Genomic DNA, 15,235 nt, shown 5'->3' on the forward strand with positions numbered 1-15,235 from the left:
TTATATTAGTAAATCATCATTTTAACTGTTATATTAGTAAATCATCATTTATTTAACTGTTATATTAGTAAATCATAATTTTAACTGTTATATTAGTAAATCATCATTTATTTAACTGTTATATTAGTAAATCAACATCATTTTAACTGTTATATTAGATATCGTCATTTTAATGAACTGTTATATTAGTAAATCATCATTTTAACTGTTATATTAGCAAATCATCATTTTAAATGTTATATTAGTAAATCATCATTTATTTAACTGTTATATTATTAAATCATCATTTTAACTGTTTTATTAGTAAATCATCATTTAACTGTTATATTAGTAAATCATCATTTATTTAACTGTTATATTATTAAATCATCATTTTAACTGTTATATTAGTAAATCGTCATTTTAATGAACTGTTATATTAGTAAATCGTCATTTTAATGAACTGTTATATTAGTAAATCATCATTTTATTTAACTGTTATATTAGTAAATCATCATTTTAACTGTTATATTAGTAAATCATCATTTTAACTGTCATATTAGTAAATCATCATTTTAACTGTTATATTAGTAAATCGTCATTTTAATGAACTGTTATATTAGTAAATCATCATTTATTTAACTGTTATATTATTAAATCATCATTTTAACTGTTATATTAGTAAATCGTCATTTTAATGAACTGTTATATTAGTAAATCGTCATTTTAACTGTTATATTAGTAAATCATCATTTTAAATGTTATATTAGTAAATCATCATTTTAACTGTTATATTAGTAAATCATCATTTTAACTGTTATATTAGTAAATCATCATTTATTTAACTGTTATATTAGTAAATCATAATTTTAACTGTTATATTATTAAATAATAATTTTACTGAACTGTTATATTAGTAAATCATCATTTTATTTAACTGTTATAATAGTAAATCATCATTTATTTAACTGTTATATTAGTAAATCGTCATTTTAATGAACTGTTATATTAGTAAATCATAATTTTAACTGTTATATTAGTAAATCATAATTTTATTTAACTGTTATATTAGTAAATCATCATTTTAACTGTTATATTAGTTAATCATCATTTTAAATGTTATATTAGTAAATCATCATTTTAACTGTTATATTAGAAATCGTCATTTTAATGAACTGTTATATTAGTAAATCATCATTTTAACTGTTATATTAGTAAATCATCATTTATTTAACTGTTATATTATTAAATCATCATTTTAACTGTTTTATTAGTAAATCATCATTTAACTGTTATATTAGTAAATCATCATTTATTTAACTGTTATATTATTAAATCATCATTTTAACTGTTATATTAGTAAATCGTCATTTTAATGAACTGTTATATTAGTAAATCGTCATTTTAATGAACTGTTATATTAGTAAATCATCATTTTATTTAACTGTTATATTAGTAAATCATCATTTTAACTGTTATATTAGTAAATCATCATTTTAACTGTCATATTATTAAATCATCATTTTAACTGTTATATTAGTAAATCATCATTTTAAACTGTTATATTAGTAAATCATAATTTTAACTGTTATATTAGTAAATCATAATTTTATTTAACTGTCATATTAGTAAATCATAATTTTAATGAACTGTTATATTAGTAAATCATAATTTTAACTGTTATATTAGTAAATCATAATTTTAACTGTTATATTAGTAAATCATAATTTTATTTAACTGTTATATTAGTAAATCATAATTTTAACTGTTATATTAGTAAATCATAATTTTAACTTTTATATTAGTAAATCATAATTTTAAACTGTTATATTAGTAAATCATAATTTTAATTGTTATATTAGTAAATCATCATTTTATTTAACTGTTATATTAGTAAATCATAATTTTATTTAACTTTTATATTAGTAAATCATAATTTTATTTAACTTTTATATTAGTAAATCATAATTTAAATTTTATATTAGTAAATCATAATTTTACTGAACTGTTTTATTAGTAAATCATCATTTTAAACTGTTATATTAGTAAATCATAATTTTAACTGTTATATTAGTAAATCATCATTTTATTTAACTGTCATATTAGTAAATCATAATTTTAATGAACTGTTATATTAGTAAATCATAATTTTAACTGTTATATTAGTAAATCATAATTTTAACTGTTATATTAGTAAATCATAATTTTAACTGTTATATTAGTAAATCATAATTTTATTTAACTGTTATATTAGTAAATCATAATTTTAACTGTTATATTAGTAAATCATAATTTTAACTTTTATATTAGTAAATCATAATTTTAAACTGTTATATTAGTAAATCATAATTTTAATTGTTATATTAGTAAATCATCATTTTATTTAACTGTTATATTAGTAAATCATAATTTTATTTAACTTTTATATTAGTAAATCATAATTTTATTTAACTTTTATATTAGTAAATCATAATTTAAATTTTATATTAGTAAATCATAATTTTACTGAACTGTTTTATTAGTAAATCATCATTTTAAACTGTTATATTAGTAAATCATAATTTTAACTGTTATATTAGTAAATCATCATTTTATTTAACTGTCATATTAGTAAATCATAATTTTAATGAACTGTTATATTAGTAAATCATAATTTTAACTGTTATATTAGTAAATCATAATTTTAACTGTTATATTAGTAAATCATAATTTTAACTGTTATATTAGTAAATCATAATTGTATTTAACTGTTATATTAGTAAATCATCATTTTAACTGTTATATTAGTAAATCATCATTTTAACTGTTATATTAGTAAATCATAATTTTAACTGTTATATTAGTAAATCATCATTTTATTTAACTGTTATATTAGTAAATCATCATTTTACTGAACTGTTATATTAGTAAATCATCCTTTTAAGGGTCTCATGCATGTAGTGTCTCCTCAGCCCCAGTTCTTCTCTCCATCTTCCTTTCCTCCCAGTGTATGGGACTACTTTATACATGATTCGCTGATACGGATGAATATGAAAATATGAAGCCCTTTATTTAAAGCCTGCTGATCATCAGCGTCTGTGTAAGAAAGTCTGTTCATTTGTGTTGTAGTGGAGGAGAGCAAAGATGAATCTGGAGTCAGAAATATATTTGTCAAACTTTATTTTTTCACATCATGTCAATGATTTCTTTTTAGATGTGAATCTAAAATGTGAAGTCAGAAAATACATTTGTTCAATTTTGAATTTTTTGAATTTTTTTTTTGGGGGGGGGGTGTCATGTTTTTTTAGAAAGGGGGGTTCCGTGATCTGCACCCATGTCAGAAAGAAGGAGCAGAGGTCTTAGAAGCTGATTTAATATGGAAAAGTCGTGGAAGTTCCTGTTTTAAACACAAGCTTTCTCTCGTTGGCTTGACAGCTGATTGGTTGGGTGTTGTCATGGAGATGACAGGACACGTGAACGGACAGGGGTGAGAGGAGGTTCAACTGGAATTAAAGTCAGAGAGTATTTATGATGGTTGCACTGTTGTCGGAAGCTGTCTCTTCTTCAGTGACAAGTTTGTGTGAAGTCAGAATGGCGCTGCTGTCTGTGAGCTCTCCTGTGCGCACTTCTTTCTCAGCCAGGATGATGGAGGTGGAGGTTGAGGTTGAGAGCCGCTGGCAGCGTCTGCTCAGGCTTCTCCTTCTGCTCTCCTTCATGACTCTGAACAGCTCGGCCATCGAGACCGGTAAGACCTGAGCCAACACTCCTCACTCACTGATAGATGACGGTTGGATCGTGCTGAAAGTGACGCACAATTCCCTTTAGCCTGTACACAACGCTCTGATTGCCAGGAGTGTGTGAAGCTGTTTTCAGCAGATGCAGGTTTGCCTGGTATTTCTATTTTCTGACTAAAGACTGATAATATGTTAGATAAAAATAAGTTAGTGAAAATTGATAATCGGTTATGATAGTCAGGTAAAACTTTACAATAAGAGAACAAATCATATGCTTAAGTTATATATAACGAATGCATGGCTCATGATTATTTAATACAGGAATTTATTCCAGGATGCATCATGAATTGCTATTGCGCCATTAACAAGTCGCTATGACTGTATGTGGTTGTTTCAAACTTTTTTATTTTATTGGTTTACACATATGTAAACATATACAAATTAATATATACATAAAACAACAGAAAATGAATAAGCTGCAAAAAACACTCAGATGTGCTTGATTAGAGCACTCCGCAGTGTATATCTTAATCCATAATCAGTTGAAATAATTAGAAATGATGGGAACAGAAAAAAGACAAAAGGAAGGATTGCACACTAGCAGACATGTACATACAACAAATATATATATAAGTTGGATTTGAATTACTCATTATTATTCAGCAGTTCATACAGATAATCCACTAGGAAAACCTTTTGGAGATTAAAAGAAACAAACCTTGAATAGCTTTCCTAACTTGTGCAGGTCCTAATTTTAAAATCTTAGGTGGCAGATCATTCCTTATCACTGAACCTCTCTAAGTTAAACCAAACTGTAACTGAGATGCTCCACAGACTGGAGTCCTGACTTTTTAGTTATTTTGAGTTGACTGTATACTGTTTATGAAAATATGAGGGAAGGATCCTGTTATGGGAACTGTATGCAAATAAAGCAATCTGTAGGTGATTGAGTTGTGACAAGATCATCATCTAAATAATGTTTATTCAGTTACTTCATACACTCATCTGACCGTATTAACATCCTCCATCAACATTTTTGTCAGGACCATGCATTTCCTCAGCCTTACTGATAATAAGAAATGCCTTTGTATTTCTAGGAGTATAGAACCAAAGGTATTTGTGACTACAAAGTGGGTGGAAAATGACTTTTATGTTATTTGTATTTCATGATGGTGTTTTTGTTGAAAGCAGTGTAACCCTAACATGCGTGATCATTCTCCTCTTATCTGATTATATATGAGTATGTACAGTATATTGTCTTTGATAAATATGATTTTGTTTTTGGTGCATGTTTCTCTATCATGCTACCATGCACACACTTAACAGAAACGGAATAAACATTATTTAACTGATGGTCTTTTTTAATGTTAACGAATCACATAAAGCATGGATGTATTCCGAGACAGAGGGCCCCTGGGCACAGACATGTAAGATGCCCCAACACCCCCCCCCCCACACACACACACACACAAAAAGGCACCCAAATTCAAAGAGTCCTCTTTTTATTTTGCATTTATTTTTAGATGGTTTTGTACAAGGTCATTTTGTTTCTTTTTTTGGTTTTGCATCTCTTTTAGTCATTTTCTGTGTTGTGGTTTTGTTTCTCTCTGTGGTCATTTTACATTTATTTGTAATCATTAATTGTGTTTTGTCATCGTTTTTGTCTCTTTGTAGTCTTTTTGTGTTTATTGTCAGTCATTTAGCATCTCTTCATGGTGGTTTTGCATCACTAAAGTCATTTTTTGTCTCCATGTGGTCATTTTCGGTTGCTTTGTGCATACTTGTGGTCATTGAGCATCTCTTTGTGATCATTTTGTGGGGGTTTTCAGCAACACTTTATGAGTCAGGGCCCCTAACTTAATGGGCAACAGGAATCCATGATGCATCCTGCAATAAAGCATAAGCAATAAGCATTATATAAGTTTATGAGTAGCCCCCTTATTGTTAAGTGTTAAGTGATAAACACTGTGGTATTATATTACCCTACCCAACAAGTACGTAAGTAAGATAGTGCAGTTGTGGTATAAAGGAAAGGTAAAACAAAAAATAGTAGCAGTTTGTGACTAGATTATTGTTAATGTGATGAAAAATAACAGCATGTTAACAGTTTTAGTCCACACATCATACACATGTATTGTTAATGTTCTCTTTGATGGATCACACGACTCAAGCGTGTTTGTTCAGAGCCTGGTTTAGATAGCTGTTATGTAAAGTCTAATTTGTAGTAAATAAATCATATTATACCACTCGTGATTCCTTACAGTTTGTTTTAATCATTTTTTTAGTTATTGATCAAGTGATTTGATCAATGGGTAATGATAAAGGCAATCATAATGGATACAGTACAATGAGGTTTTGCAATATGAAAATATACAGTGAGATAGAAATGTGGCAGCCATCACAGAGTTTCTGTTGTGGTTATACTGAGGTTACTCTCACTTATATTTACATTGTTGTTATATATGTTGTTATATTTCATTGTTAGGCAACTATGAGCAATGTTGCAAATCAGTGAGCAGAACAGTTTTATGTTAGGATTGTAGCTCGTCCGTCCATCCATCCAGTATCTCATTTCACAACGCCAGGGCAGGAGGAAGGCTGGATAAATCACATTCAAGTTTATTATGTAAAGTTAAATACAATAAAACAAAAAGTGTAAACAAAGTGGTATGGAGAGACTCTGCAGTTGGTGTGCTCCTTTGCTCAGGTTGATCGACATTACCTCGATACTTGAGTTGAGCTCTTGTTTGGTGGGTTGTTCAGAGGTCTTACCCAATCAGCAGCAACATTAATGTAAATGTGTGGTATTAAAAAGGTGATGCGCTTGCACACAGTGTTCAACACACCACCGTTTCAGCTTAAATAAACATTTTTGCTATGTTTTGTCGGGGCTGAACGCATCCCAGGTGCCACGGATTGGCTAGCAGGAGGTAGTTGATTGGGAGTTTCCTGAAACAAAGAACAAAAGCAGGTACGCAGAACACTACATAGGCCATAACACAAATATGCTTGTCTTTTTGTTTATATAAAATTTCTAATATTTTCTGAAAATATACCTATTGTGATATACGATTTCAAATTATATGATTTTTCTCCATATGGCCGACCCCTGCTGCAGCCCCCTTAGACCAGTTTATTCATGTTGATTCACTGTTTGAAACTGTTTTTGCGTACAGAAGAACTGAATGTGTGTCAGTGTAAAGTAATAAAATGGAAGCCTGTGTTGAGTCACCAGTGTTAGAACAACAAATGGATGGACAGTGAGGCTGATGCCCTTTGCCACACAATGCTGTCGCAGACGCGTTTCTCACTAAAGTGTGTCACTAAGACCTTGACCCTCACCCACCCTCTGGATTTGCTCTCTCAAATGGACATTTACAATGATAGCATTTAAAAAGAGCTGAATTTTGCAAAAATCTTTACTGGGGCCTTGGTGTCCTCTGATCAGACATGTTTTGGACAGTGTCCCCTGAGGCTTTGTATTTCCTTGTGTGGTGCAGAGGGGATGAGCTGTTTCCCACCAACAGGGGCTCCCGGGCTTTGGGACATTCCTAGAGGTCAGTGCAGGAGGATCTAGTTGTCTCCCAGGGAAACAGAGCTAATAAACTCCAGGGGTGGTCGTAAATTTTCTCATTATTTGGCATGCGGCCCAGAGGCAGGGGGCATTGGGTGGCTGGGTGGGGGTTGCTGGAGCCCACCCATCTGTCCTGGTCCTGCCAGTGGATGAGCTGTGAGCTGCTTCTCAAACAATCACCACGCTGATAACATGGCTCATTTACCAGAGCAGCTTTACCTGACGTGTGTGAGACTGTGCAACGACCAGCGTGTTGAAGACAAACTCTGTTTGGCAAAACAACTCTCAGCTTCTTTTAGAGCATCAAATGGATCTTTTATTTAGCTGCCCTCTTAAAACACACAGTCTGTGAATATTCTCACTCATCCAGGTCAGGATATATGTAGAAGTACAAACAGAAACTGGACTGGCTTTGGATCCTTAATTCTCACCTGTTGTTAGTATAAAACCTCATCTTTATGTTTCTCTGTTGAGTTGCAGTGGAGGAATAGTAATAAACATTCAGAAAAATAAAAATAACTTGTCCGTTTGGAGTTTGAGCCATTGATGCCACAATTCCTGTCATGTAAGTGAAGGCATCAGGCTTGACATAAACATTTAGCCTTGTTAAAATAATAGGTACCAATTGAACACAGATATAAATGTACTTGATATTATTTATTAACAAATAACAAAGTGTACATCTGCAGCAAAAATAAATAACACTTCCATGTAAAATGCACTGCAAACAGATATTTTTAAATGTATTATCAAATGAAGCAGCTGCCTGAAATATGATATTAATAATAAAGAAATGACTGGATCAGAAAGCTGGATAGACCTCATTCACCTGATATCTGATCCAGTTAATTAGTCAATATTAGAGCCCATATCTGATCCAGATAATTAATCAATATCAGAGCCCGTATCTGATCCAGTTAATTAGTCAATATTAGAGCCGATATCTGATCCTCTAATTAGTCAATATTAGAGCCCATATCTGATCCAGTTAATTAGTCAATATTAGAGCCCATATCTGATCCAGATAATTAATCAATATCAGAGCCCGTATCTGATCCAGTTAATTAGTCAATATTAGAGCCCATATCTGATCCAGATAATTAATCAATATCAGAGCCCGTATCTGATCCAGTTAATTAGTCAATACTAGAGCCGATATCTGATCCTCTAATTAGTCAATATTAGAGCCCATATCTGATCCAGTTAATTAGTCAATATTAGAGCCCATATCTGATCCAGATAATTAATCAATATCAGAGCCCGTATCTGATCCAGTTAATTAGTCAATACTAGAGCCGATATCTGATCCTCTAATTAGTCAATATTAGAGCCCATATCTGATCCAGTTAATTAGTCAATATTAGAGCCCATATCTGATCCAGTTAATTATTCAATATCAGAGCCCATATCTGATCCAGATAATTAATCAATATCAGAGCCCATATCTGATCCAGTTAATTAGTCAATAATAGAGCCCATATCTTAAATAGATAATGAGTCAATATTAGAGCCCATATCTGATCCAGTTAATTAGTCAATAATAGAGCCCATATCTTAAATAGATAATGAGTCAATATTAGAGCCCATATCTGATCCAGTTAATTAGTCAATATTAGAGCCCATATCTGATCCAGATAATTAATCAATATCAGAGCCCATATCTGATCCAGTTAATTAGTCAATAATAGAGCCCATATCTTAAATAGATAATGAGTCAATATTAGAGCCCATATCTGATCCAGTTAATTAGTCAATATTAGAGCCCATATCTGATCCAGTTAATTAGTCAATATTAGAGCCCATATCTGATCCAGATAATTAATCAATATCAGAGCCCGTATCTGATCCAGTTAATTAGTCAATATTAGAGCCCATATCTGATCCAGATAATTAATCAATATCAGAGCCTATCTGATCCAGTTAATGAATCAATATTAGAGCCCATGTCTGATCCAGTTAATTAGTTAATATTACAGCCCATGTCTGATCCAGTTAATTAGTCAATAATAGAGCCCATATCTGAAATAGTTAATTAGTCAATATTAGAGCCCATATCTGATCCAGTTAATTAGTCAATATTAGAGCCCATATCTGATCCAGATAATTAATCAATATCAGAGCCCGTATCTGATCCAGTTAATTAGTCAATATTAGAGCCGATATCTGATCCTCTAATTAGTCAATATTAGAGCCCATATCTGATCCAGTTAATTAGTCAATATTAGAGCCCATATCTGATCCAGATAATTAATCAATATCAGAGCCCGTATCTGATCCAGTTAATTAGTCAATATTAGAGCCGATATCTGATCCTCTAATTAGTCAATATTAGAGCCCATATCTGATCCAGTTAATTAGTCAATATTAGAGCCCATATCTGATCCAGATAATTAATCAATATCAGAGCCCGTATCTGATCCAGTTAATTAGTCAATATTAGAGCCCATATCTGATCCAGATAATTAATCAATATCAGAGCCCGTATCTGATCCAGTTAATTAGTCAATACTAGAGCCGATATCTGATCCTCTAATTAGTCAATATTAGAGCCCATATCTGATCCAGTTAATTAGTCAATATTAGAGCCCATATCTGATCCAGATAATTAATCAATATCAGAGCCCGTATCTGATCCAGTTAATTAGTCAATACTAGAGCCGATATCTGATCCTCTAATTAGTCAATATTAGAGCCCATTTCTGATCCAGTTAATTAGTCAATATTAGAGCCCATATCTGATCCAGTTAATTATTCAATATCAGAGCCCGTATCTGATCCAGTTAATTAGTCAATATTAGAGCCCATATCTGATCCAGATAATTAATCAATATCAGAGCCCATATCTGATCCAGTTAATTAGTCAATAATAGAGCCCATATCTTAAATAGATAATGAGTCAATATTAGAGCCCATATCTGATCCAGTTAATTAGTCAATATTAGAGCCCATATCTGATCCAGTTAATTAGTCAATATTAGAGCCCATATCTGATCCAGATAATTAATCAATATCAGAGCCCGTATCTGATCCAGTTAATTAGTCAATATTAGAGCCCATATCTGATCCAGATAATTAATCAATATCAGAGCCCGTATCTGATCCAGTTAATGAATCAATATTAGAGCCCATGTCTGATCCAGTTAATTAGTCAATAATAGAGCCCATATCTGAAATAGTTAATTAGTCAATATTAGAGCCCATATCTGATCCAGTTCATTAGTCAATATTAGAGCCCACATCTGATCCAATTAATTAATAAATATTAGAGCCCATATCTGATCCAGTTAATTAGTTAATATTAGAGCCCATATCTGATCCAGTTAATAAGTCAATATTAGAGCCCATATCTGATCCAGTTTATTAGTCAATATTAGAGCCAACATCTGATCCAGATAAGTAATAAATATTAGAGCCCATATCTGATCCAGTTAATTAGTCAATATTAGAGCCCATATCTGATCCAGCTAATTAGTCAATATTGAAGCCCATATCTGATCCAGCTATATAGTCAATATTAGAGCCCATATATGATCCAGTTAATTAGTCAATATTAGAGCCGATATCTGATCCAGTTAATTAGTCAATATTAGAGCCCATATCTGATCCAGTTAATTAATCAATATCAGAGCACATATCTGATCCAGCTAATTAGTCAATATTAGAGCCCATATATGATCCAGCTAATTAGTCAATATTAGAGCCCATATCTGATCCAGTTAACTTGTCAATAATAGAGCCCATATCTTATCCAGCTATATAGTCAATATTAGAGCCCATATATGATCCAGCTAATTAGTTAATATTAGAGTCCATATCTGATCCAGTTAACTAGTCAATATTAGAGCCAATATGTGATCCAGTTAATTAGTCGAAATTAGAGCCGATATCTGATCCAGCTAATTAGTCAATATTAGAGCCCATATCTGATCCAGTTAACTAGTGAATATTAAAGCCCATATCTGATCCAGCTAATAGGTCAATAATAGAGCCCATATCTGATCCAGCTATATCGTCAATATTAGAGCCCATATATGATCCAGTTAATTAGTCTATATTATAGCCATATCTGATCTAGTTAATTAGTAAATATTAGAGCCCATATCTGATCCAGTTAACTAGTCAATATTAGAGCCCATATCTGATCCAGCTAATAGGTCAATATTAGAGCCTGTATCTGATCCAGCTATATAGTCAATATTAGAGCCCATGTATGATCCAGCTAATTAGTCAATATTAGAGACCATATCTGATCCAGTAAACTAGTCAATATTAGAACCCATATCTGATCCAGCTAATAGGTCAATATTAGAGCCCATATCTGATCCAGTTAAATATTCAATATTAGAGCCCATGTATGATCCAGGTAATTAGTCTATATGAGAGCCAAACCGATCCAGTTAATTAGTAAATATTAGAGCCCATATCTGATCCAGTTAACGAGTCAAATTTAGAGCCCATATCTCATCCAGCTAATAGGTCAATATTAGAGCCCGTATCTGATCCAGCTATATAGTCAATATTAGAGCCGATATCTGATCCAGCTAATAGGTTAATATTAGAGCCCATATCTGATCCAGCTAATTAGTCAATATTAGAGCCGATGTCTGATCCAGTTAATTAGTCAATATAAGAGCCCATATCTGATCCAGCTAATTAGTTAATATTATGGCCGATAATGATCCAGTTAATTAGTCAATATTAGAGCACATATCTGATTCAGCTATTTAGTCAATATTAGAGCACATATCTGATCCAGTTAATTAGTCAATATTAGAGCCATATCTGATCCAGTTAATTAGTAAATATTAGAGCCCATATATGATCCAGCTGATTAGTCAATATTAGAGCCCATATCTGATCCAGCTAATTAGTCAATATTAGAGCCCATATCTGATCCAGTCAATTAGTCAATATTAGAGCCCATATCTGATCCAGTTAATTGGTCAATATAAGAGCCCATATCTGCAGTTAATTAGTCAATATAAGAGTCCTTATATGATACAGTTAATTAGTCAATATTAGAGCCGATGTCTGATCCAGTTAATTAGTCAATATAAGAGCCCATATCTGATCCAGCTAATTTGTCAATATTAGAGCCCAATTCTGATCCAGTTAATTAGTTTATGTAAGAGCCCATATCTAATCCAGTTAATCAGTCGAAATTAGAGCCGATATCTGATCCAGCTAATTAGTGAATATTAGAGCCCATATCTGATCCAGCCAATTAGTCAATATTAGAGCCCATATCTCATCCAGCTAATTAGTCAATATTAAAGCCCATATCTGATCCAGCTAATTAGTCAATATTAGAACCCATATATGATCCAGTTAATTAGTCAATATTAGAGCCATATCTGATCCAGTTAATTAGTAATTATGAGAGCCCATATCTGATCCAGCTAATAGGTCAATATTAGAGCCTATATCTGATCCAGCTATATAGTCAATATTAGAGCCCATGTATGATCCAGCTAATTAGTCAATATTAGAGACCATATCTGATCCAGTAAAATAGTCAATATTAGAACCCATATCTGATCCAGCTAATAGGTCAATATTAGAGCCCATATCTGATCCAGTTAAATATTCAATATTAGAGCCCATATATGATCTAGGTAATTAGTCTATATGAGAGCCATATCTGATCCAGTTAATTAGTAAACATTAGAGCCTATATCTGATCCAGTTAACTAGTAAAATTTAGAGCCCATATCTCATCCAGCTAATAGGTCAATATTAGAGCCTGTATCTGATCCAGCTATATAGTCAATATTAGAGCCGATATCTGATCCAGCTAATAGGTTAATATTAGAGCCCATATCTGATCCAGCTAATTAGTCAATATTAGAGCCGATGTCTGATCCAGTTAATTAGTCAATATAAGAGCCCATATCTGATCCAGCTAATTAGTCAATATTAGAGCCCATATCTGATCCAGCTAATTAGTCAATATTATGGCCGATATCTGATCCAGTTAATTAGTCAATATTAGAGCACATATCTGATTCAGCTATTTAGTCAATATTAGAGCACATATCTGATCCAGTTAATTAGTCAATATTAGAGCCATATCTGATCCAGTTAATTAGTATATATTATAGCCCATATATGATCCAGCTGATTAGTCAATATTAGAGCCGGTATCTGATCCAGCTAATTAGTCAATATTAGAGCCCATATCTGATCCAGTTAATTAGTCAATATTAGAGCCCATATCTGATCCAGATAATAAGTCAATATTAGAGCCCATAACTGATCCAGTAAATTAGTCAATATTAGAGCCTATGTCTGATCCAGTTAATTTGTCAATATTAGAGCCATATCTGATCCAGTTAATTAGTATATATTAGAGCCCATATATGATCCAGCTGATTAGTCAATATTAGAGCCGATATCTGATCCAGCTAATTAGTCAATATTAGAGCCCATATCTGATCCAGTTAATTAGTCAATATTAGAGCCCATATCTGATCCAGATAATAAGTCAATATTAGAGCCCATAACTGATCCAGTAAATTAGTCAATATTAGAGCCTATGTCTGATCCAGTTAATTTGTCAATATTAGAGCCCATATCTGATCCAGTTAATTAATCAATATTAGAGCACATATCTGATCCAGTTAATTAGTCGAAATTAGAGCCGATATCTGATCCAGCTAAATAGTCAATATTAGAGCCCATATCTGATCCAGCTAATAGGTCAATAATAGAGCCCATATCTGATCCAGCTAATTAGTCAATATTAGAGCTGATATCTGATCAAGCTAATAGGTCAATATTAGAGCCCATATCTGATCCAGCTATATCGTCAATATTAGAGCCCATATATGATCCAGTTAATTAGTCTATATTATAGCCATATCTGATCTAGTTAATTAGATAATATTAGAGCCCATATCCGATCCAGTTAACTAGTCAATATTAGAGCCCATATCTGATCCAGCTAATAGGTCAATATTAGAGCCTGTATCTGATCCAGCTATATAGTCAATATTAGAGCCCATGTATGATCCAGCTAATTAGTCAATATTAGAGACCATATCTGATCCAGTAAACTAGTCAATATTAGAACCCATATCTGATCCAGCTAATAGGTCAATATTAGAGCCCATATCTGATCCAGTTAAATATTCAATATTAGAGCCCATGTATGATCCAGGTAATTAGTCTATATGAGAGCCATATCTGATCCAGTTAATTAGTAAATATTAGAGCCCATATCTGATCCAGCTAATTAGTCAATTTTAGAGCCCATATCTGATCCAGCTAATTAGTCAATATTATGGCCGATAATGATCCAGTTAATTAGTCAATATTAGAGCACATATCTGATTCAGCTATTTAGTCAATATTAGAGCACATATCTGATCCAGTTAATTAGTCAATATTAGAGCCATATCTGATCCAGTTAATTAGTAAATATTAGAGCCCATATATGATCCAGCTGATTAGTCAATTTTAGAGCCCATATCTGATCCAGCTATTTAGTCAATATTAGAACCCATATCTGATCCAGCTAATTAGTCAATATTAGAGCCCATATCTGATCCAGTTAATTAGTCAATATTAGAGCCCATATCTGATCCAGATAATAAGTCAATATTAGAGCCCATAACTGATCCAGTAAATTAGTCAATATTAGAGCCTATGTCTGATCCAGTTAATTTGTCAATATTAGAGCCCATATCTGATCCAGTTAATTAATCAATATCAGAGAACATATCTGATCCAGCTAATTAGTCGAAATTAGAGCCGATATCTGATCCAGTTAATTTGTCAATATTAGAGCCCATATCTGATCCAGTTAATTAATCAATATTAGAGCACATATCTGATCCAGTTAATTAGTCGAAATTAGAGCCGATATCTGATCCAGCTAAATAGTCAATATTAGAGCCCATATCTGATCCAGCTAATAGGTCAATAATAGAGCCCATATCTGATCCAGCTAATTAGTCAATATTAGAGC

General features: G+C 32.0%; 1 protein-coding gene across 1 annotated transcript in view; it reads left to right on the forward strand.

Moving 5' to 3' along the window:
- Positions 1-3,549: 3,549 nt before the first annotated feature.
- ldlrad2 (low density lipoprotein receptor class A domain containing 2) overlaps positions 3,550-15,235 on the forward strand; it is a gene marked incomplete at both ends in the record, with an annotated part of 63,748 nt that continues 52,062 nt past the window's right edge. The window contains one exon of the mRNA XM_083939146.1: positions 3,550-3,703. Coding sequence (XP_083795272.1) covers positions 3,550-3,703 — 154 coding nt within the window. The remainder of the gene's footprint in view (positions 3,704-15,235) is intronic.

The sequence above is a fragment of the Echiichthys vipera genome (genome assembly GCF_963691815.1).
Source record: "Echiichthys vipera genome assembly, chromosome: X".
In the NCBI taxonomy this organism is placed as follows: Eukaryota; Metazoa; Chordata; class Actinopteri; order Perciformes; family Trachinidae; genus Echiichthys; species Echiichthys vipera.